General features: G+C 40.5%; 1 protein-coding gene across 3 annotated transcripts in view; it reads right to left on the bottom strand.

Annotated features, from left to right (window-relative positions):
• Positions 1 to 16,533, bottom strand: part of ints1 (integrator complex subunit 1) — a 105,387-nt gene extending 88,854 nt beyond the window's left edge. For 2 of the 3 annotated variants that reach the window (XM_060943090.1, XM_060943092.1), the window contains exons 1-7: positions 16,460 to 16,497; positions 12,087 to 12,121; positions 2,617 to 2,700; positions 2,239 to 2,526; positions 1,079 to 1,275; positions 852 to 989; positions 589 to 748 (exon numbers count right to left, since the gene is read on the bottom strand). In XM_060943090.1, coding sequence (XP_060799073.1) covers positions 589 to 748; positions 852 to 989; positions 1,079 to 1,275; positions 2,239 to 2,526; positions 2,617 to 2,671 — 838 coding nt within the window. In that variant the 5' untranslated portion in view covers positions 2,672 to 2,700; positions 12,087 to 12,121; positions 16,460 to 16,497. Of the gene's footprint in view, positions 1 to 588; positions 749 to 851; positions 990 to 1,078; positions 1,276 to 2,238; positions 2,527 to 2,616; positions 2,701 to 12,086; positions 12,122 to 16,459 lie in introns of all 3 variants that reach the window. The other variant, XM_060943091.1, reaches the window with a different exon arrangement.
• Positions 16,534 to 22,634: the final 6,101 nt, after the last annotated feature.

The raw sequence follows: 22,634 nt of genomic DNA, 5'->3' as shown, positions 1-22,634 counted from the left end.
CCATTTCAAGACAACCAGACCCACTTCCGGGTTTAATCCCACCCACTTCCGGGTACAAATACAGATAATTCATATGGTTAACAGATACAGATAATACTGTACTCGCTCATCCCTAGTGACCACCCTTCCCGGAACGGATGGATGGAAATTGCCACGACATAATCCCCCTCGGGCCTTTCAGCCAGCGGGGGATTTAAAAATATATATATATATATATATATATATGGAATGAAAGTATTTGATGGTAAGAACGTCTTTTTTTTTTCCCCCAAGAATTATTATTATTTTAGCATTTTTCACAAATTGCGACTGTCATTTCACCGGTTTGTTTACATTCTAAGCAGAAATTATTTTGTCAGACGTTTTGCATAAAGTTTTTATTTATCGAATCTGCAAAAAATAAAAATAAAAACGCTCGCTTTCTCAAAATCTAGTGAATGTGGATAGAATAAAACAGTTATTCCATTCAATCTCGTCAAACATGGCTTTTAGCCAACTCGGTGCAACTGTTAATTACCTTTGGTTACTAATAAATCAGTACTGGTCCAGAAAAAAAAAAAAAAACAAAAACAATAGTGAACGGTGTACCTGCGCTCAGATCTCCTCCTGAGCGGCCCGTTTCGGTCTGCAGCAGCATGGTCTTTGGGGGCATCTTGGTGTTAAACGCAGTCTGTATGTTGTCTACGAATGTTTTACAGTGCGAGCTATCCACCCAGATTCTCTCACCAAGAGAGTCCTCAATGTACACCTGAGGAAAAAAAAAACATGACCACACAAGAATCTAGAACATTTCTTCATCAGGAATGAAGGTTGATTAAGTTCACTGGACGAGCACACGGCTAGCTTCTTACTTTGACAAAGATCTCAGGCCAGTTCTCGTCCTCTTCGTACGCTGCCATCAGCAGATTGCAGGCCAGAACGGACACCAGGCTGTTCCCCTTAGCCTTAAAGTTAATAGAGGCGTCACGCCGAAGGAGGCTGCATAAAGCCTATCCCAGGAAACACACACACGAAAAAAAATTAACAGGCTGGTTGACAGAAAATCGAAACAGTACTAATGAAAACACACGGTGCCAACCTCTATGACTCCTTCAGTTGCAAATACGTTGGGTTTGATCTTGGCGAGGAACATGAGGCTGAGGTAGAGAGTGATGTCAGGCTTGGCCCGGTTCATCTTCAGTTGTTTGACCGCGCCACACAGCAGTCCTTCGATACGCTCATCGTTACCTTCAGCCTCTGCTGCCTCAATCTCGTCCAGTAATACAGCCGGGGGAACTGCAACAACACCACAGAGCTTAGGACAGGCTTGTCGTACTCGAGTCCAGGACTCGTGCCCTAATTATAAGGACTTGTGACTCGACTTGGACTTGAGCGCTGATGCTCGGACTGGGACTTGTGTATTAACTGCATCCGGACTCGTAAATTGGAGACGAGGACTCGGATTTTTTGTAACATTGCCATGATAATTTGGCAGAAGATATTTAGATCGACATTAATTTTGTGCAAGAGTGTCACACCTGCGCGCCTTGGTGCGTGCATCAGATAGACTCTTGGGCGCGCTCTGGACAGTGCCCACGCCAAGCCATAAACAATTCGCACCTGTGCAGGATTAAGGCACAATCAGCGCGCCTATATAAAAACTGCGAAAACACACTTACTTTGTGAAGTATTGAGTTGCGTTGCTGACACATTACTGAGCCTTATTTCCTTGTTTGGTTTCCTGATTTCCTGTTTCTCGTCTTTGATTCTGCCGAGTCTACGAGAGCCTGTTTGTGCCTCGCTCGACCTATAGCCTGTTTCACTGTTTTACGACTTTGCCCGCCGTTCTGGATTGTTTACCTGTCTTCACTTGGATTAATAAACACACCTTCTGCACGACAGAATACTGCACACTCCCTGATAGAGACCTGTTCATACGTCATGTTCAGGAACAAACTAATGTTAATGGCGCTGAAACAGCCACCGTCAAATGGTACGGTTGGAGTCTTGTTCTCGGACCCGACTTGAATTTTTTTTTAATGGCTTGGACTTGACTCGGACTTGAACGCTGGAGACTCGAGACTGGACTCAGACTCGAGGTTTAGTGACACGACTACGACATTAGCTTAGGATCATCTAATCCAGATGTTCAACATGTTCAACATTAACCCCTCAATATGATTAAAAAGAAAAAAAAACAGAACATATGTAACATGTAAAGATTCTAATTCAGTTATACTACACCCCACACTGTCTCACCTTCTATAGGCACCACAGACGGCTCTTTGATCGATGGGGAAATTGCCCTTTTGTCAACAGCAGCTACTTCAGCCAGACGTGAGAGCGCACTGGGGGGATTGGAAGCGTGTTTGGGCCGTTTCGTCAGGTTAGACAGGCCTGAAGAGGAGGGTAAAGATGACGAAGGCTCTCTCTTGCGGTCTGGAGGCAAACCTGTGGATGCTGGTTTGAGCAGAGCTGGGTTTGCTTTGGTCTCGCTGCCCTGGCTTTTGGCCCCTAAAGCGATGAAGTCTCCTGGAGGAGGGTGACCTAAGAAGCAGCAAAGAAGGAGATTGTAAAACTTACACAGTACCGACTGTCTCTCTTCTCAGTACTTCTATAACTAATTGCACCACATACCTGATGTTTTGGCACCACTAGGGCGCCGAATGCTGGTCGGCTTCGGCCGATTCATGGTGCAAGACACTGATCAGTAATCGTGATCTGAGAAGAACGGAAACAGTACAGTTATGATTGTGGACTTGTTAAAAGATAAGCAGTGATGTCAGGTTGGGTGGGTTCCAGCAATCCCAACTTGGCCACTTTAATCACACTGGTCTTGGACTGGTTCATAGAACCTTTGATAAACTTTAATAATTTGTGCAGGAATTTCAGACTTGGGCGGGGGGTAAAGGCTTTGAGTGACTGATCAGAATATTGTGAGGTTAAATCCCAGCTTCGCCAGGCTAATACTGTAGGTACGACTTTTGGGTTCTTGAGCCCTTAAACCTCAACCACACAGTTGTATCCTGTCACAAATGAGCAACAGTAAATGCTCTGGAAGGGTTTGCTGCGAAATCTAAACTGCCAGATCATACACTATATAACCAAAAGTTCATGAACACATGCCGATCAAAGACATATGTACTTGATGAACATCCCTGTCCCAATGTAGTCCCCTTTTGCAGTTATAATAAGCTCCACTCTTCTGAGAAGGCTTTCCGGGACATTTCAGATTTGTGTTCAATCAGCTACAAGAGCATTAATGAGATCACACACTGGTGTCAGGTGAGAAGGTCTGGGGTGTAGTCGGTGATTCAGTTCATCCCAAAGGGGTTGAGGTCAGAGCTCTGTGCGGGACACTCAAGTTCTTCTACTCCAACCTTGACAAACCCTGTCTTCATGGAGCTCGCTTTGTGCACAGGAGTATAGTCATGCTGAAACAGGTTTGGGCCTCATAGTTCCAGTGAAGGCAAATTTTGTGGAAACAGTTTGAGGAAGAACCACACTGGGTGTGATGGTCAGGTGTCCATATACTTTTGGCCAAAGTGTGTGTGTGTATACAGTGTATTTCAGCAATTATCATCATGTTGTAAGCATGTCCACCACTAATTACTTTAGTAACTAAAGAGATGTTGTGAAAATACAATTTTGTTCAGACCAAAATAATTGTCACCAAGAAAGCTTTTAGATATTAGTGAACTTCACCCAGATGATACAGGAAGGCCAAAGTAATATCAAAACTATCTAAACTAATTGAAAAAAATCTATCTAACCAGGACTGGAAGTAAAACTACACATCACCACATGAATATACACACACACACATATATATATATATATATATATATATATATATATATATATATATATATATATATATACACACACACACACACATACATACATACATATATATTAGGGCTGTAACGATACACCCAACTCACGATTCGATTCGTATCGCGATTTTTGACCCACGATTCGATACGCCCACGATTTTTTTTTAATGTTTTTTTAAAGTAGTAAATTTGACTTATTAACATTTACTTACTTACATTAACTATTTAATAACAAATAATTCAGACCACTGCAGAGAATGAGTAATATGTATGCAAAAATGAACAAATGTATATCCAAAGATTGTTTTATTTCTCAAAATAATACTGTTGAGCCGGAAGCTCTGTTTTTTTCGGTTCTGAAAAAGTCATTTTTCCAAATCGTGTAAATCCGTTAAGATTTTTTTTTTTTTTGGGGGGGGGGGGGGGGAAGGGGGGGGGGGCTCTCTCACTGTCTCACTCTCATAGGGCCAATGATTTTCTGTGATCGCGGAAAACAGATGGAAATTACGGAATTTTTATAGTGAAACATTGCTCGCGTGTCAAAATGTAACTGCCGCAGAAGGCTTCCGCCCAAGCAGACATGTCTTTCCGGTCAAGTGATTGTGATTGGCTTGTGGCACACCTAGCCAGCCAATGAGCTGCTTGTTTACAGATTCGCTCCCCGCGTCGCAACCAGAATGGCGACCGCTTAAAAGAAATGAATGCTCTGCCAGTGGCGAGTGTGGACGTTGCGTGACTTGCAGAAGATTGTCGCAGGTCGGCGAAAAAACGACTTACTAATAGATATAAAAAAATAAAAGTAATTTAAGTAAGTTTAAAATGTAATTTAAATAAAAAGTAAAGTATTCATAAATTGAAGTTTGGAAGCGCCTCTGTTTTTGGGCTGAGGAGAAGTTTGAAAGGGTGTACCGCGATTCTGCCTTCTTGTATCGCGATACGGATCGTGGCTCTGAGTATCGCGATTTCGATACGCATATCGTTACAGCCCTTATACACACACACACACACACACACACACACACACACAGTGCTCACTCTAGGACCCAAATTGTTTTAGCAAAAAGTGCTAAAGACTCAAATTTTTCTTTAGCAATTTGCAATTTTGCTTAGCAAGAAATGCTAAAAGAACAATTTTCTTTTTAGCAAAGTAATTTTTTTAGCAAGATATGTTATACTTCTAAATGTTTCTTGCACTGACATAATATTGAAAAATGAATTGTTATTATAGTTTGTTGGTGTTTCAATAGTGTTTGCAAGCTTGTTTCCTGCCTTTGTCTTTCCATGTTCTTGATTTATGTTCATAGCATGCTTATTTATTCTTGAATCCTCTTATTTTGATCATTTCATCAACTGTATATATGTAATAAAATTGTGTGTTTAATTTAACCTGCTTAATCTGGTTTACGGAGTCCATATTTTTCATTATAATTATATCTAACATCTGGTGTGATGTGCTTTGCATTCTTTGCTATCTATGCACCTTTTAGCCCTTTGTCACCCTCTGTAGTATGCTGACTGGCCTGTGTGGGTATGTGTGTGTGTGTGTATATATATAAAATTGGGATCCGTGTGTGTGTGTGTGTGTGTGTGTGTGTATAATTGGGATCCGTGTGTGTGTGTGTGTGTATAATTGGGATCCGTGTGTGTGTGTGTGTGTATATATAATTGGGATCCGTGTGTGTGTGTGTGTGTATATATAATTGGGATCCGTGTGTGTGTGTGTGTGTGTATATATATAATTGGGATCCGTGTGTGTGTGTGTGTGTGTGTTTTTAGAGGGAGCGGGGTGTCTTTATGGGTAGGATGAAGGGAGCTCAGGGAGTTAAAATCAATGGTTGTTTCTTATAAATTAATCTCATAACCCAAATATAATGATATTCACCATTAATTTCTCAAATGAAACACTTGCAGTCAAAACTTTGAACCATGTGCGTCAAAACGCTCTGAAAACAAGGTACACTTGGTCGATATATCCTGGTTCATCTGTGAGTTCTTCCAAAGTTCTGTCAGGGTTGATATTATGTAGAAAATACGTCTTTAGAATGGTTATATCGTGTTTTTATCCCTAACTGAGAAAGCTAACAGAATATTCTAATATGTTATCTCACTTTTTAGATAAGTTTTTGTCATACCTAAAGTCGGATAATTTATTTTAAACAAACCTCGCTATAATCTTGTTCACTAATGAGCGAGAATTACCGACATTATCAGCGCAACTCGGAAATTGATCATTTTATATGTAAGGTCCAATGCTATTGGAAGACGTAATTTGCGGTCAACCAATAAGAAGCTTCGAAACTCGGGGGCGTTGGTTATAAATCAAAACATCGAAGATGGACACGAAAGGCAGGGCCTGAATTTCATTTTTCAGAATGGGGGGGAATTCCCCCCCTCAGTGACTCAAATGGGGGGGATTTATACAGTTTGTGGGGAACGCTACTTGCAGGCTTAAATAGCTTAGGTCTTACCTTCTGCCACTACTCAGATTGAAGATCTCTACAGTATGTAACCTTTTGTCGCCATTTGAGGTATCCTTTTTAGTAGGCTTTTCATTTTGATATCTCCAAATTTGGATAGCATTGTCAGACAAAGGCCGGGTGGATAAACGCAAGTATTATTCCCACCAGCCGTCTAAGATATGGACTGTTCAGTTTCGGGTGGAGGGTAGAAAACCACCACAAAATGAAAGAGATCCTTTAAAGCATGACATTGCTGACTGACTGTATTATGCCATCAAACACCAATAGCCTTTTTCTAGCAGTGCGAGTAAGGCTCTAGGAAGAGTTTGGAAGGTTGTGTGCCTTTTAGTTAAGGGCAATTCCATGGAAATGTCAACCTCACCATGCAAAAATAAAGCAACATGTAATACATCAAAACCACTCCCACAGATATCACCTAGGCCTGTATTTTACAGATGTGAATAAGTTGAACCAATTTGTAACCAACCTAATATGTCACTGTCAGTCTTTCTTTCTTATAATGTAAAACCCAAGCTAAAATCAACTTTGATCATGTACAATTCTATATTATTGCCACAAGCCACAGAAATGTATGCTAAAATCCACAAAACAGCAAAACAATAGCCATCCTAAATATTATTTAAGAACTTTGATAGTTTTAGCTGATATTTACAGAGTTTTTCAAAGGGTTATGGTGGTTAAATTGCTGATTTTCTAAACATATGCCATGTCTATTTCAGACGTGTCACATCCATAACGGAATTTCGTCACATCCATAACGCTGACTTTTCCTTCCGAAACTCTGCATGAAATACAAAATATTTTAAACAAAGATTTTTTAATATTCACCTTGGACCCCTCTATCAAACGGATATCTCTATTTCGACATTAGGTTTACAATTTCACAGAGTTTGATAAAATGTACAGTCACCCAAGAAAAGTGATACTTTTTCTGTCACATCCATAACGCATCTTTTATTGGCGTTTTCTGGCATGCCCTAGATGTACTATGGGAATTGTTCTTGTTTTATCACTTCTCCAGTATGGTACAGCCTTAAAATATGCAACACCTGTTTAAATACTGGGAGACAATAAAACATGCACTGGGTCATTTGTTGCCATTTTGAGTTCAAGTGTCACGTCCATAACGCTGGAATTGCTCATAAGCTAATTTTACAACCTCCTTAGTGTTGCTTTACACAGCTGCTTCTTCCTCATCTTCATGCACTATTCTTTAAGTGTCACTGCTTCGTTTAATTATAAAAAAAGAAAAATCAGTCTGTTCTTAATAGCACTCAATGAATTTATTGACACAACAAGTCTAACTTAAAATCTAACTTAAACCAGTCTGCTGACTTTTCAGGATTCTCTTAACTATGTTTGTGTTATTTGTCTCTTCTTTTAGTGGCCATCTCTTTAATCAGTGACCTTTGCTTTTTCCTTTTATAACATTTTTATATCATCTTTTTTTTATCAACTTTTATATCATTTTTCTATTCTTATGTCTCATCTGATCATCCCTGTCCTCTGTTTAATGTCTACAATTAAAATAAGAAAACACTATCAAACTGTTCTTAACACTGAATGAATTTACAAACTTTGTTTCAGTCCACATATAGAACAGGACAACAGTCTTTGTTGACTTTTCAGGATTCTCTTATACCATATAGCCCGGTCTCCTGTGTCATATGCCATCTTTAATTTTAAAAAAATCAAATTGTTCTCAACACTGAACAATTCATCTTTGCTGAGTGCAGGATTCTTGTACATATGTAGTCTTTCCTACTCTTTCTCCTAGTGGTCATCCCTTTTGTCAGCATCAGTGTCCTTTGCTTTTCCTTGTAAATACTTTTTTCTTATAGCCATGCTCTGATCTAATCCCCTTTGCAACGTCGACGTTAGCGGTCTCGTCCTGTGTATTCTCAGCAGTATTCTCAACGGTATCACTCACACTGCTATTACCACCATCGGATTCAGGAGTTTTCCTCTTAGCAGGGGAAACTTCTGCCACTGCACTTGTACGTTTTAGCCAGCGGTCCATGTGTTTTACAGTGAAAGTCCGAGAGAGGAAGGGTGCGCGCGCTGTATCTGTGTGTGTGTGAACTGTCTGTGTCTGCTGTTTTTTTTCTGAGTAGGCTGCGGGGGGAGATGAGAGGGGGGTCAGTCAGTAAAAGGAAGGTTCAATTCAAGTAACCTTGAGAACAGAAGGTAGTTGCGCATTCACACTGATCCATTATTAGATTGGCGTTGTCAGGCAATGCAGTAATATATGCGGGAATCTCTTGCATTAGAATCGCTAAAGGTGCGGGAATTTAAAAAAAAATATGTGTGATACCCGCAATCCTGCACCCAAATTCAGGCCCTGAAAGGTACTGTTTATCTTGAGAAATCGCAATTGTTTGATGGATTTTGCTTAAACTTTAAATGACTTTCGCATAAAATGCGAATACAGATGATTTTCTTTTCGTAAATTGGAATAAAACTTAACAATTTGCAGATGTGCGAGCGGCTAGCGTGAGCCCAGATATATATTTTATTTTTTTTAGGGCTGTCAAACGATTAAAATTTTTAATCGCGATTAATCTCATAAAATTATGTAGTTAATCGTGATTAATCGCAAAAAAAATCTTTAAACATCTGTTTAAATTGTACTCAAATACATTTCTACATCAGAGCAAACATTTGAATATATGCTCTGATGCTCCATGTCAATTATAAGGCTCATCTTCTCTATGATAGACAATATATCAGCCTAATGCACAAATATTTGGCATTCGGGTTTTGACATTAGATCTAGGCATGCAGCGTATTCTTTCCAATGTAGCCTATCAGACATCTGTTGGGCATACTGTAGGCTATGTGCAAAATACAATTTGGAGAAATAACAGACTGTATTTTTTTTCTCAACTGTAATGGCTGCAAGCTACACTTCGAAGAGCAAAGAGGAAGTAGTTTGACTCCTGCAAGTTCATTCAAGTGAAGCAGTAGGCTATCTGGAAATCGCTAGGCTACCTACAATCTACAGGTGGAGAAAAGGGAATGTGCGCATTCCCGATCGTAGCCCATCAGATATCAACACATTTCACCCGCTAAAGTGAAAATAAACGGAATTCGCACCGCATCACATATGCAGACTACAATTTAACTGACCATGTTGCGGGTTTATTTGACAAGTTGTAAATCTACGTTTTACCACAAAGTTAATGTTATAACTAGCTTTATTTTGCATGCTAGTCACCCATGAAAATCTGCATTGTTCCTTACCAAGATGAGCCTAATTCACTGTACCCTCCAATAACGCCGTCATTTTTTTTAATCACGATCAAATTAAATTGCGTTAACGCACTAATAACGCGTTAAATTCGACAGCCCTAATATATATATATATATATATATATATATATATATATATATATATAGGGTATTAGGCAGAAAAAGAAATTTACCAGTCAAAAATAATATTTTATATAATCCTGATAAGCGCCGCAGGTGCGAAGACGAGCGCCGCAGGCGCGAAGTCCCTCTAGGGGGGTCTGGGGGCATGCCCCCCCAGAAAATTTTTGAAATTTAGACTTCATTTCCTGCATTCTAGGACATTTTCAGGGTGAAATGGCGTGTAATTTTTGATCAGAAATATTGCATATTTTTACTTTGTATTTTTTTCAGTTTCACTCCTGAATGTATCAGATGTATGTATGGTGTTTGATTTGGTAACAAAAGTGAAAAGAAAATAAACAACAATGAATTGTATATAATCTTTTGATCTAGTTACAGTATTTAATAAAAAAAAAAACCAACAGTATTCTATTTTACCATACCCCAATGAAACCCCCTTGTTAATCAATGTATCACACATACCTTTTCTGTCTTTTTGTGGAAAAACGAATCAGTTTTTGTCACATTCAATTTGGGGCGTTTGTTGGGATTCATCTTGATCCAGAAGAGTGAGTCAGCAAAAAAAAATGCGGTTCTCCCGCCAAGAAAGAGGAAACTACAACGCAGGGTGTTTGGCAATTTTCGACCAATCAGAATTCGCGATTTATTCAGTCCGCATGTTACAAGATTCAGTGCGGGCCAAAATGGCGGAAACGATGAACTATTCTGATTTTTCATTTCAAGTTTTCAGTATTTTTCGTATTAAACTGTGTTTCTTACGATTTGTAAATGATGGCGGAACCACACACGGACTGGCCATCGGGAGTAGCGGGAGTTTTCCCAGTGGGCCGGTGGTTCAGTGTGGGCCAGCGGAGAAAAAAAAAAAAAAAAAAACAGTTGCGCGCTGGCCTTTAATATGATAAGCAATGTTAACAGTTTCTTTAACAAACTGTTAACATTGCTTATCATATTAAAGGCCAGCGCGCAACTGTAATAAGCAATGTTAACAGTTTGTTAAAGAAACTGTTAACATTGCTTATCATATTAAAGGCCAGCGCGCAACTGTTTTTTTTTTTTTTTTTCTCCGCCGGCCCACACTGAACCACCAGCCCACCGGGAAAACTCCCGCTACTCCCGATGGCCAGTCCGTGTGTGGGCGGAACATAACTGGATTTATCGGATGACATGTGGGAGTATTCATGTGCGAAAATTTTCGGCATTATCGTCCGTTTCAGTATCCGTCTGTGTGTATACTTGCCCGTTGAAATCGGCAATCGCCCGTCAAATTTACGGGTGGACGGGTCTCTGCCTAATACCTTTTATATATATATATATATATATATATATATATATATATATACACACACACACAGTGGTATGCATATATATATATATATATATATATATATATATATATATATATATATATATACACACACACAGTGGTATGCAAAAGTTTGGGCACCCCTGGTCAAGATTGCTGTTACTGTGAAGTTAAGCAAGATGAAATGATCTCCAAAAGGCATAAAGTTAAAGATGACTCATTCCCTTTATATTTCTCATCTCATCTCATTATCTCTAGCCGCTTTATCCTGTTCTACAGGGTCGCAGGCAAGCTGGAGCCTATCCCAGCTGACTACGGGCGAGAGGCGGGGTACACCCTGGACAAGTCGCCAGGTCATCACAGGGCTGACACATAGACACAGACAACCATTCACACTCACATTCACACCTACGGTCAATTTAGAGTCACCAGTTAACCTAACCTGCATGTCTTTGGACTGTGGGGGAAACCGGAGCACCCGGAGGAAACCCACGCGGACACGGGGAGAACATGCAAACTCCGCACAGAAAGGCCCTCGCCGGCCACGGGGCTCAAACCCGGACCTTCTTGCTGTGAGGCGACAGCGCTAACCACTACACCACCGTGCCGCCCCCAAGTCAGATATATCTCTGTTATCAAGTATTTAAAAGAAACAGAAACAGCTCAAAGAATATAGTCCCCCCCAAGCTCCTGTTCCACACTCCAGCCCAGTTGGTGGTGCCAAACGGCTAAAAACCCGAAAGAAGAAGAAGAAAATGGCAGCCCATGTTACTGAAACGAAATTAAAACTGTACTTGAAAACAAACCCAAAAAAATACAAAAAAAAGCAACAAAATATGGAATGAAAGTATTTGATGGTAAGAACGTATCTTTCTTTATTTTTCAAGAATTATTATCGCATTTTTCACAAATTGCTACTGCCATTTTGCTGGTTTGTTTACATCCTCAGCGGAAAAGATTTTGTCAGGTGTTTTGGATAAAGCTTTTATTTATCAAATTTGCAAAAAATAAAAGCACTCTGTTTCTCCAAATCCAGTGAATGCAGATAGAATAAAACAGTTATTCCACTCAATCTCATCGTACATGACTTATAGCCAACTCAGTGCTACACACCTCATCGGCTATCAGCTCCTGTAGAACTCAATTGTCTGGAATATATGAGAGAGAGAGAGAGAGAGAGAGAGAGAGAGAGAGAGAGGATATTACACGGTGGTACAAAGATATGATGTTTATCTTTGAGTGGTGAACATATTCACAAGTGAAAATATTTTCTTCAACACGAAGATAAACTTCATATCTTCATACCACCGTGTAATGTTCTTTATATCATATGGACACAGCCACAAAAAAAATAAATACACAAGTTAATCAAAAGAATTTTAATTTTCAACCAGTTCATCATTTTGACAACGCACTTCTAGTTAGTGAGAAAGCACTGGGAGTGCCATCATCAGAGTGAAATTTCGGGAATTATTATACTTACAGGACACTTTTTGCATGGAATAAAAACATGTTCTATTCCCTTCAAGCAGGTTTCATTCATTTGGTTTGATAGCGTGCAATATTGTTATCATATCGTTTATCCTAAGTCTATTATGGCACTCTACCCAATGGAGAATGAGCATACAACAGGGTTTACGATATTGCACGGTTTTCAAGACAACACACATGCCCACCGGGTTTGCTTCATTAAATACGGAAGATTTTGAGAGAATTTTGAAAGAGAAAGACGCGTTGAACACCTGAAAGGAATGTATATGTATGATGATAATAATAATAATGATGATATTGGCTGGCTTTTTTTTCGTGGTCTATCAGATATGTTACATTAAGCTGCTCGTCTTCGACTCATTCAATATCATGCTAGCTGAATGAAATATATCTGATAGACCACAAAAAAAAAGCCAGGCAAAATTATTTAAACATGTCACAGTTTTGGTTCTCCATGTCCTGGATGTAGTTCGTATGGTGTCTCCCATAACCCGGTACGGAAAGTATGAACCGGAACGGGACGGTACATTACAATAACGTTACGTTTTCTAAATATTCAGCGGTTTCATACTTAACATCTTGTACTCACACGTATCACTGTCATGTATTCTTTGATTATCCAGTATTGTTATATCCCGTCACGTTGTATTAACATTATATTCACGATATTTTCAATCAAAATTGATCTAAAAGCCGGGAACTCCAATTACGGAACATACCTCGGCGTGACGTCACAAAGAAATCCTGTGTGCTGGAACGAGCGCCAATTCGAGTAAAATGTGGTTTCACATTGACTGTGAAAACGTGGGTCATAAAACAGAAGCACAGATCAAAAAAGATAAGAACCTGAAATGTATACAAGAAGAAACAAAAAAGGTAGAGGTAGGGGAAGAGGCAAGAAATTGTAAAATAGATGAATAAATAGTAGTTAAGTTCTAATGTTTTGACAATAAAACAACTAAACAATATATTTTGTTTTTCTTCTAACTTTATCATACGTGACGGTTCATCGGGTTCATCTATAAAGGCGGGATGACTAATGTCATCCTCGTTAGTATAGTGAACAGTATCTCCACCTGTCACGCGGAAGACTGGGGTTCAATTCCCTGACGGGGAGGCTTTAAAAAAAAAAGTTAGGGCAGCACGGTGGTGTAGTGGTTAGCACTGTTGCCTCACAGGGTTTGAATCCAGCAGCCGGCGAGGGCCTTTCTGTGCGGAGTTTGCATGTTCTCCCCATGTCTGCGTGGGTTTCCTCCTGGTGCTCCGCTTTCCCCCACAGTCCAAAGACATGCAGTTAGGTTAACGTGGGGCGGCCTTGGGCTGAAGTGCCCTTGAGCAAGGTATCGAACCCCTGACTGCTCCCCGGGGGTTCTAGTATGGCTGCTCTGGGGGTGTGCGTGCGTTAGGGTGCATCAGTTGCCCTCACTTTCATAAAATCTAATGCATTTTTGTTTGGGTGTTCCTTTTCACCAATAAGGACATCCTGTACATTTTTTTTGACCATATTCAAAAGTCTAACGGTGGCACCATGAGGTTCTTTTTTTTGCCAAAAAACGCTTATTTTATGTTTTTGCGTAAGGTTTGAATCACAATGTTGGACTCCATTTATTGATTTCTTGTGAGCCAGAGATGATGTTAAGAACCTTTGCAAGGGATTGAGAAGCATTAATGTGATCCATAATACATTTGTATTGTTCAAAAGTAGTTGAACAATGATTCAATGAACAGCTAAAACTCAAACTGTGCTTGATAATATATTTAGAATATGTACTAAAAATGTGTATCTAAGATATTTGGTATACTCTATAAGGTGCAATAATGTTTCAGGAAAAGTGATCGAAATTTTGTCATAAAAGTCATAAAATAGCAGCTTTTTCCAAAACTTTGAGCTCCTGGTGCCACCATTAAACTTTTCAATTTTGTCAAAATATTTCACCCAGTGTGTTTTCTTACCAAAAGGAACATAAAAACAAAAACGCATCATGATCGGAGGAACTTTTCATTTTTAGGGGGCAACTGATGCACCCTAGTGTGCGTGTGTTCACTGCTTCAAATGGGTTAAATGCAGAGGATGAATTTCACTGTGCTTGAAGTGTGCATGTGACAAATAAAGGATGATTCTTCTTATGTAAGAACCGATTAATAAAATGGACAGTTCTCTGTGAAACTGGAACAAAAAAGGTAAGATTATACATTATGCAAATAACTGCCACAAAAATGGTATTGCGGGACGGAACAGCATATAAAAACCCGGAAGGCAAATATAAGAAAATACGTGACGGTACCGTTCCGTCCCGTTCTGTTCCGTACCAGGTTATGGGAGATGCAAGTTCGTATGAAAAACACACATGCTTTATTTCTCAGTAAAACATACTGTATTTCAAAAAAAAAATAATTATGAACATAATTATATATAAAATTGTAATTATACAGGCGGCACGGTGGTGTAGTGGTTAGCGCTGTCACCTCACAGCAAGAAGGTCCTGGGTTCGAGCCCCGGGGCCGGCGAGGGCCTTTCTGTGCGGAGTTTGCATGTTCTCCCCGTATCCGCGTGGGTTTCCTCCGGGTGCTCCGGTTTCCCCCACAGTCCAAAGACATGCAGGTTAGGTTAACTGGTGACTCTAAATTGACCGTAGGTGTGAATGTGAGTGTGAATGGTTGTCTGTGTCTATGTGTCAGCCCTGTGATGACCTGGCGACTTGTCCAGGGTGTACCCCGCCTTTCGCCCGTAGTCAGCTGGGATAGGCTCCAGCTTGCCTGCGACCCTGTAGAAGGATAAAGCGGCTAGAGATAATGAATGAATGAATGAATGAATTGTAATTATACAGACGAGTGTTTTACTGGGAAACACAGATACATATTTATACACATATACAGTACCAGTCAAAAGTTTGTACACCCCTACTCATTTAAAGGTGTTTCTGTATTGTGACTATTTTCTACACTGCAGAACAATACTGCAGACATCAAAACTATGAAATAACATCTGGAACATAGTTAAAATCACCTGGAATGCTTTTCGGTTAACAGGTACACTACCGTTCAAAAGTTTGGGGTCACTTTGAAATGTCCTTATTTTTGAAAGAAAAGCACTGTTCTTTTCAATGACGATCACTTTAAACTAATCAGAAATCCACTCTATACATTGCTAATGTGGTAAATGACTATTCTAGCTGCAAATGTCTGGTTTTTGGTGCAATATCTCCATAGGTGTATAGAGGCCCATTTCCAGCAACTCTCACTCCAGTGTTCTAATGGTACAATGTGTTTGCTCATTGCCTCAGAAGGCTAATGGATGATTAGAAAACCCTTGTACAATCATGTTAGCACAGCTGAAAACAGTTGAGCTCTTTAGAGAAGCTATAAAACTGACCTTCCTTTGAGCAGATTGAGTTTCTGGAGCATCACATTTGTGGGGTCGATTAAATGCTCAAAAAAAATGTCTTGACTAGATTTTCTATTCATTTTATAACTTATGGTGGGAAATAAAAGTGTGACTTTTCATGGAAAGCACAAAATTGTCTGGGTGACCCCAAACTTTTGAACGGTAGTGTGTGCCACGTCAAAAGTGAATTAGTGCAACGTCTTTGGTTTCTTAATGTGTTTGAGATCAAACAGTAAATAAAACTACAGTAAATATCCCTATTCTACAACTGTAGTAATGCATGTCAAGAAGCGCTCAACTAAGTAAAGAGAAACGACTTCCATCATTACTTTAAGGCATGAAGTGACTTTTAATGAATAGAAATAAAGACAAAACATTTAATTAGAAGGTGTGTCCAGACTTTTGGCTGGTACTGTATCTACAGTGAAAATAAAGAACTGCTGTATCTTAGGAACAAACAATGCTAAGTAGCATTAGCATGTCAGCTAAGCTATTTTAGTCTTAATTAACAGCAGAATTTCCGTAAATGTGTCGGTAAATTAATGATTTATTATCTTCACACTGAAGGCTGTATTTGAAATTAATTTTTATAATGGTTACAAAGACTTACTTTTGTTTATCACTGTCCCTGCTCCATGACAGCAGGATGCTATTCTGCCTCTTCCCTTCTTCTTCTTCTGCTTCTCGGTAAGAGACTCGTGAGCTGAGCAGCGCCACCTCGTGCACCGGAAGCAAAATGGCGCTAACGGAAGCTCACCACAGACCAACGTTTTACTGTTCATGTTTACAGTTTTTAATGTAGTTTATGAACTTAGAGTCCCTCTGGAGCAAAGGTGGACAAAGTACCCAACTTCATTACTTAAGTCAAAGTACAGATCCCACTGGTCAAATGTTACTCCGATACAAGTGAAAGTTGTCCAGTCAAATTTTACTGAAGTACTTGATTTTAAAAATACAGTATTAAAGTGCTGTGATGACACGAACATGACTCTATGCAATTTCTTAAATAAACTATACAACATGGCAAACATGTTAGATTTCTGTTATAATTACGTGAAAAGAAGCTGTTGTTACGCAAATATCCAACTTTTAATTGCACAGCGCAAGAAAACTGGGTCCGTGGCTCGCGGCCGTGCTGTGACGTCAGCAGAAGAACACGCTGCGGTTCACTGGCTGTTCTACTCATAGACATCCTATGGTTCTACTCTGGTTCTACTCAATGGAAATGGCGCATGAAAACGCCGGTGAACTCTCTAGTGCTAGCTCTTCCTCTTCTGGGAGTCTAGAATTGTGTTGATCTCTTCCGAATAGAATCTATGATAGCCTACCCTCTTTACCCTTTGCCTCTCGTTGCTAGGCGGCAGTTACATGAAAGCCGCAAGCTTTCACAAGCAAATACATGACTGATATCACGCCGACTTTATGATTACATTTATGATTATCATGTAGACTCTATAGCTCTATGTACCTTTATCTTATGTCGTTTCACAACACATGTTCTGACAGGAGGACTGTCTTTGGATCCGGCATAGCTACTAGTAGACCCCCTCCGGAATACTGTAGGCACTGCTGATGGTAGTAACACACGTTTGTGCTGAACTGAACACCCAAGAGATTCCTTTAAGCTGGGAAGGGTGTCAAAACAATCCATATCGAAGTGTTCAGAGCACAGGATGGATGTTGGTGAGGGCTCCCACTTGTCACGAGTGCGCCTGACTTGCTTCACCCACTTCGCGTGCAGCTCGGGATCTCTGGGAAATTGGAATAAACTTACCCCATCCTTGTGGGTTTTGGAGCAAAAGCCGGCAACACAACGCGAAGACATAATAACTATAACTATAAATATATATATATATATATATATGTGTGTATAATAATGTATAATAAAAATACTAATAACGACAAACTGAACACCTGCCACATCAACAACAAACTGGTAAGTTAGGAGGAAGATTCTTTCGCTGACGTCATATAGTTCCTCCTCCTCCTCCGTCTCCTGGGTGCTGCAGTCCCGTCAAATTTGCCCAAATAGCCGCGTTTTTTATCATAACTTGTAAAATAGGCGCCTTCGTGAATTAATATATGGATCATCGGGAATTACTTTTTATGTTATAAAACATCATCAAAGATGTCAAAAACGTGTCATCAGCACTTTAAAAGTACATTTTCTGTCAACACGTTGTATTATTGCCACAACGCTTACAAAACCTAATGCCTCTGAAGCAACCGACTGGATTCACAAAATGAACGCATGCTGTGCCATCATGGTGGTTTAACGTTAAGCTAGCTAGTCAGTGAAACTCCACCTGACATGCTAGCAAACTCTTTTTAAACTCAAAATCATATTGGGTAGCTAAGATTACCAGAAAAGAGAGATTTCTACATTTTTTATTTGGCAACATTATGCTAAAACATATTTCTGAAAGGTGGTGGCACGGTGGTGTAGTGGTTAGCGCTGTCGCCTCACAGCAAGAAGGTCCTGGGTTCGAGCCCTGTGGCCGGCAAGGGCCTTTCTGTGCGGAGTTTGCATGTTCTCCCCGTGTCCGCGTGGGTTTCCTCCGGGTGCTCCGGTTTCCCCCACAGTCCAAACACATGCAGGTTAGGTTAACTGGTGACTCTAAATTGACCGTAGGTGTGAATGTGAGTGTGAATGGTTGTCTGTGTCTATGTGTCAGCCCTGTGATGACCTGGCGACTTGTCCAGGGTGTACCCCGCCTTTCGCCCGTAGTCAGCTGGGATAGGCTCCAGCTTGCCTGCGACCCTGTTGAACAGGATAAAGCGGCTAGAGATAATGAGAGAGATGAGATATTTCTGAAAGGACTTCAGATAAGTTAACGTTATTCATGTTAGCATAACTCCAGTTTTACATGCTAACTTAACGTGACCAGACGTCCCAGTTTGACCGGGACAGTCCCGATTTTGAGTTGCGTGTCCCCAGTCCCAACAAAGGTCCATCGGGACCCTGAAATGTCCCGGTTTACACCAAACACTAACAAACTGTCCCGGTTACAGCGATCATATATAGCCAATGAGATGTCAATAAAGCTTCTAGCAATTCAGCATCAATGTGCGTGTGCGTGCAGTCAACCTTACAATGTATCTATTTGTACAATGTTGCAATATAGAGGCGTGTTATAATGTATTTTTTGCTAGCGGCTGTCAACTACTACGTGGCAATGCCGAACGGATGAGCGCTGGGCGGAGATGTTCGCGCACTTCAAGAGCACGGAGATTCCTTACAGCAATGTCAGCCAGCTTTGCCAGTTTGCCATGTGCCTACCTGGCACCAATGCTCCAGTTGAGCGAATATTTTCACTCATGAGCAACACCTGGACTGACGAGAGGAATCGCATGACTGTGCCTACTCTCAAAGCCTTGCTCATTACCCGGGCCAATTTCGCCGATACTTGCTCGCAGTTTCACAGCAGGCTCTCGGGCAATAAAGTGCTACTGGAGCAAATTCACTCATCATGTAAATATATGCAATAAAATGGCATCTTCTTTAGGGTGGGTGGCTGTGTTTCTGAAACATTTTTTGTTGTCTTTCATCTGTTTCATTTGTCTTTAATCTGTATCACAGATTGTCTTGACTTGTTTGATGCTGTTGTCAACTCAGGGTTCACGTTTTCAAAATAGTTAATAGCCGACACTGGTTAAGATTAAACAGAGGCATTTTGGGTAAAGGTTCGGAGGTGACAACGATTAGGCTCATGCGCTCGTTCCTGTTACAATGCATAGCCTGTTGTTTAAAAAAAAAGTTAATTGCATAAAATGTTGATGTTAATATGCAAGCAATGCATTTTCTTGGCGTTTTCACAAAGGTGAAATAAATCAGCTGAAATTTAGGCTATTGGCCTATTCCCTATCATCACATCTGTTGTCTGATTTTCTTACTTTAACTGAATTGTGATAGAAGTACAGTACATGTAGATAACAAGAAAATACTTGATTATTCTCTGAAATGTTGATAAAAGTGAGCTTCTACAAAATGATAAAAGCACCTGTTTGAGCCGGCGCATGTTTATATCAAAACGCGTGTGCGTGCACAAGTATCACGGTCACGCGCAAAGTGTTCCAGTTTTAGACTCAGGAAATCTGGTCACCCTATGCTAACTAACAGTGTCCAAGTTAACTAGCTGTGTGGTAACGTTAGCCGTGGACAAGGCTACGGCAACTTGGTGGGAAAATCCATAGAAAGTCATTTGACTAACCAGCCTGCATAGCTATTGCAACGTTATCGCTAGCTCTAAAAGCACAGACAACTTCGTTGCAAGCTTTCTCTTGGAATAAAACATTTACATACCTCAATGTGCTTCCGCATATTGGAGTTATGTAAACTCCAATATGCGGAAGTATATTGGAGTGCTCGTTTATACCATGCCTCCTTCACTGTATCCATTTTTTAAAAAAGCTTATAGGGATTTGAAAACCTTTTGAGAGATATAGGATGCTGGCATTTTACATTTGGAGTTACGCTAACGTGAATAACGTTGGACGGCGAGTTTTTGTAGGCCGTGATGTGGTTTGTTTTAGGCAAACATTTTAAACGAAACAGATCTTTAATCCTTTCAGAAAACTGAAACATGGGTTCATGGGCCATGGGTGTTTGCATTATTCCCCAGAAGAACCGCCTGCTTCCATTCTGCCATCAACTGATCGTGTTCAAACAACGCTGCTGAGAAATCATTTAACTTGATTTTATCCAGTCTATGGATGTGACGTGACCCTAGTGATTACTGATCGGCTGTCTCAGCGTCCCGTGCGAAAAAACCAATCACATTTTAGAAAAGAAAAGAAAAAACATCCACTTTCAAAGCTGCTTCATAGTAACGAGGACCTTGATAGAAATGTAATGGAGTCAAAAGTACGATAGTTGTCGTTCAAATGTAGTGAAGTTAGTCATAAGTTTCCAAAACAAATAATACTACTCAATTAAAGTACAGATACTCAAAAAGTGTACTTAAGTACAGTACTCAAATAAATGTACTTCGTTACTGTCCACCTCTGCTCTGGATGACATACGTGAAGATGCTTTTTCAGCAGGCACTACTAGAAATAAATGACTTTATATATTTTTCTGAATAAATTGTGTGTAAAAGGCTAACTATGATACAGCAAAATGGGAACTGAGTAAACTGATTCTAGGTTTGTTGAAGGTTTCAGATACATGACTTTTACGTTAGGCTGCACGGTGGTGTAGTGGTTAGCGCTGTCGCCTCACAGCAAGAAGGTCCTGGGTTCGAGCCCCGGGGCCGGCGAGGGCCTTTCTGTGTGGGGTTTGCATGTTCTCCCCGTGTCCGCGTGGGTTTGCTCCGGGTGCTCCGGTTTCCCCCACAGTCCAAAGACATGCAGGTTAGGTTAACTGGTGACTCTAAATTGACCGTAGGTGTGAGTGTGAATGGTTGTCTGTGTCTCTGTGTCAGCCCTGTGATGACCTGGCGACTTGTCCAGGGTGTACCCCGCCTTTCGCCCATAGTCAGCTGGGATAGGCTCCAGCTTGCCTGCGACCCTGTAGAAGGATAAAGCAGCTACAGATAATGAGATGAGATGAGACTTCTACATTACTGAGTCACAAAAACATTTTAGATTTCCAAATTTTAATTTTCCACCACAAAATTAAATGTTACAGAAAAATGTTTGTATGAAGAAATCAGAATATTACATCGAAGAAGAAATCTTTATCACATGCACACTTCAAGCACAGTGAAATTCATCCTCTGCATTTAACCCATCTGAAGCAGTGAACACACGCGCGCACACACACACACACACCCAGAGCAGTGGGCAGCCACACTACAGCGCCCGGGGAGCAGTCAGGGGTTCAGTACCTTGCTCAAGGGCACCTCAGCCCAAGGTCGCCCTACGTCAACCTAACTGCATGTCTTTGGATTGTGGGGGGGACCAGAGCACCCGGAGGAAACCCACGCAGACATGGGGAGAACATGCAAACTCCACACAGAAAGGCCTTCACCGACCGCTGGGTTCGAACCCGGAACCTTCTTGCTGTGAGGCGACCATGCTCCACTACACTACCGTACCACCCATAGCATAGGTCCCAAGTTTCCAACTTCCAAAAGCTGGTCTGTTTCTGAAGTGATGCTGGAGACTGAGGCAAGGTGTGGGAGGGAGGTCTGCTCCAGAAAAACGTTTTTAAATGGCATTGAAATGTGTAATTTCCAAGCATTTCAGCTTATTTTATGACATTTATATTGGTATCAAAACTTGTAAGTGGATGGTGTATCTGCTGACAGTTTATAACAGCACATGTGTAGTGTTTGACAGCACCAAGCAGTGTTTATTTTGACGGAGCAACGACCTTGACATTTGATAAATCACAAATTAGTTTTAGATCATTACAGACATTGGGCTGTTATAGGCCTACACTGGAGTCTATCAGATGCAGATCTAGATTTTAGAGACATTAAAACACTGGGATATTTCCACATATGGGTCAGTAATATAAAGGGAAATGTAAGCATTTGGCCTAGATCTTGTAAATAAGTTTTAAAAAATAATAAAAATATCCTCACTGTGCAGAAAGATTTGCCTGGCTGATCTTTCACAGGCTGTACACACGGAAATGCAAAAGACCACTCTTTATTGAACTTTGTTTGAGAATACACACACTTTCTTTTCTTTGGTGTACTTGTACTTGATCCATCATAATCTCCATCCATCCATTATCTGTAGCCGCTTTATCCTGTTCTACAGGGTCGTAGGCAAGCTGAGTATCAGCTATCCTAGCTGACTATGGGCGAGAGGCGGGGTACACCCTGGACAAGTCG

The sequence above is a fragment of the Neoarius graeffei genome, chromosome 16 (assembly GCF_027579695.1).
Source record: "Neoarius graeffei isolate fNeoGra1 chromosome 16, fNeoGra1.pri, whole genome shotgun sequence".
Taxonomy (NCBI): domain Eukaryota; kingdom Metazoa; phylum Chordata; class Actinopteri; order Siluriformes; family Ariidae; genus Neoarius; species Neoarius graeffei.
Note: the sequence above shows the minus strand (reverse complement) of the source record. Positions and strands in the feature narration are given on the sequence as shown.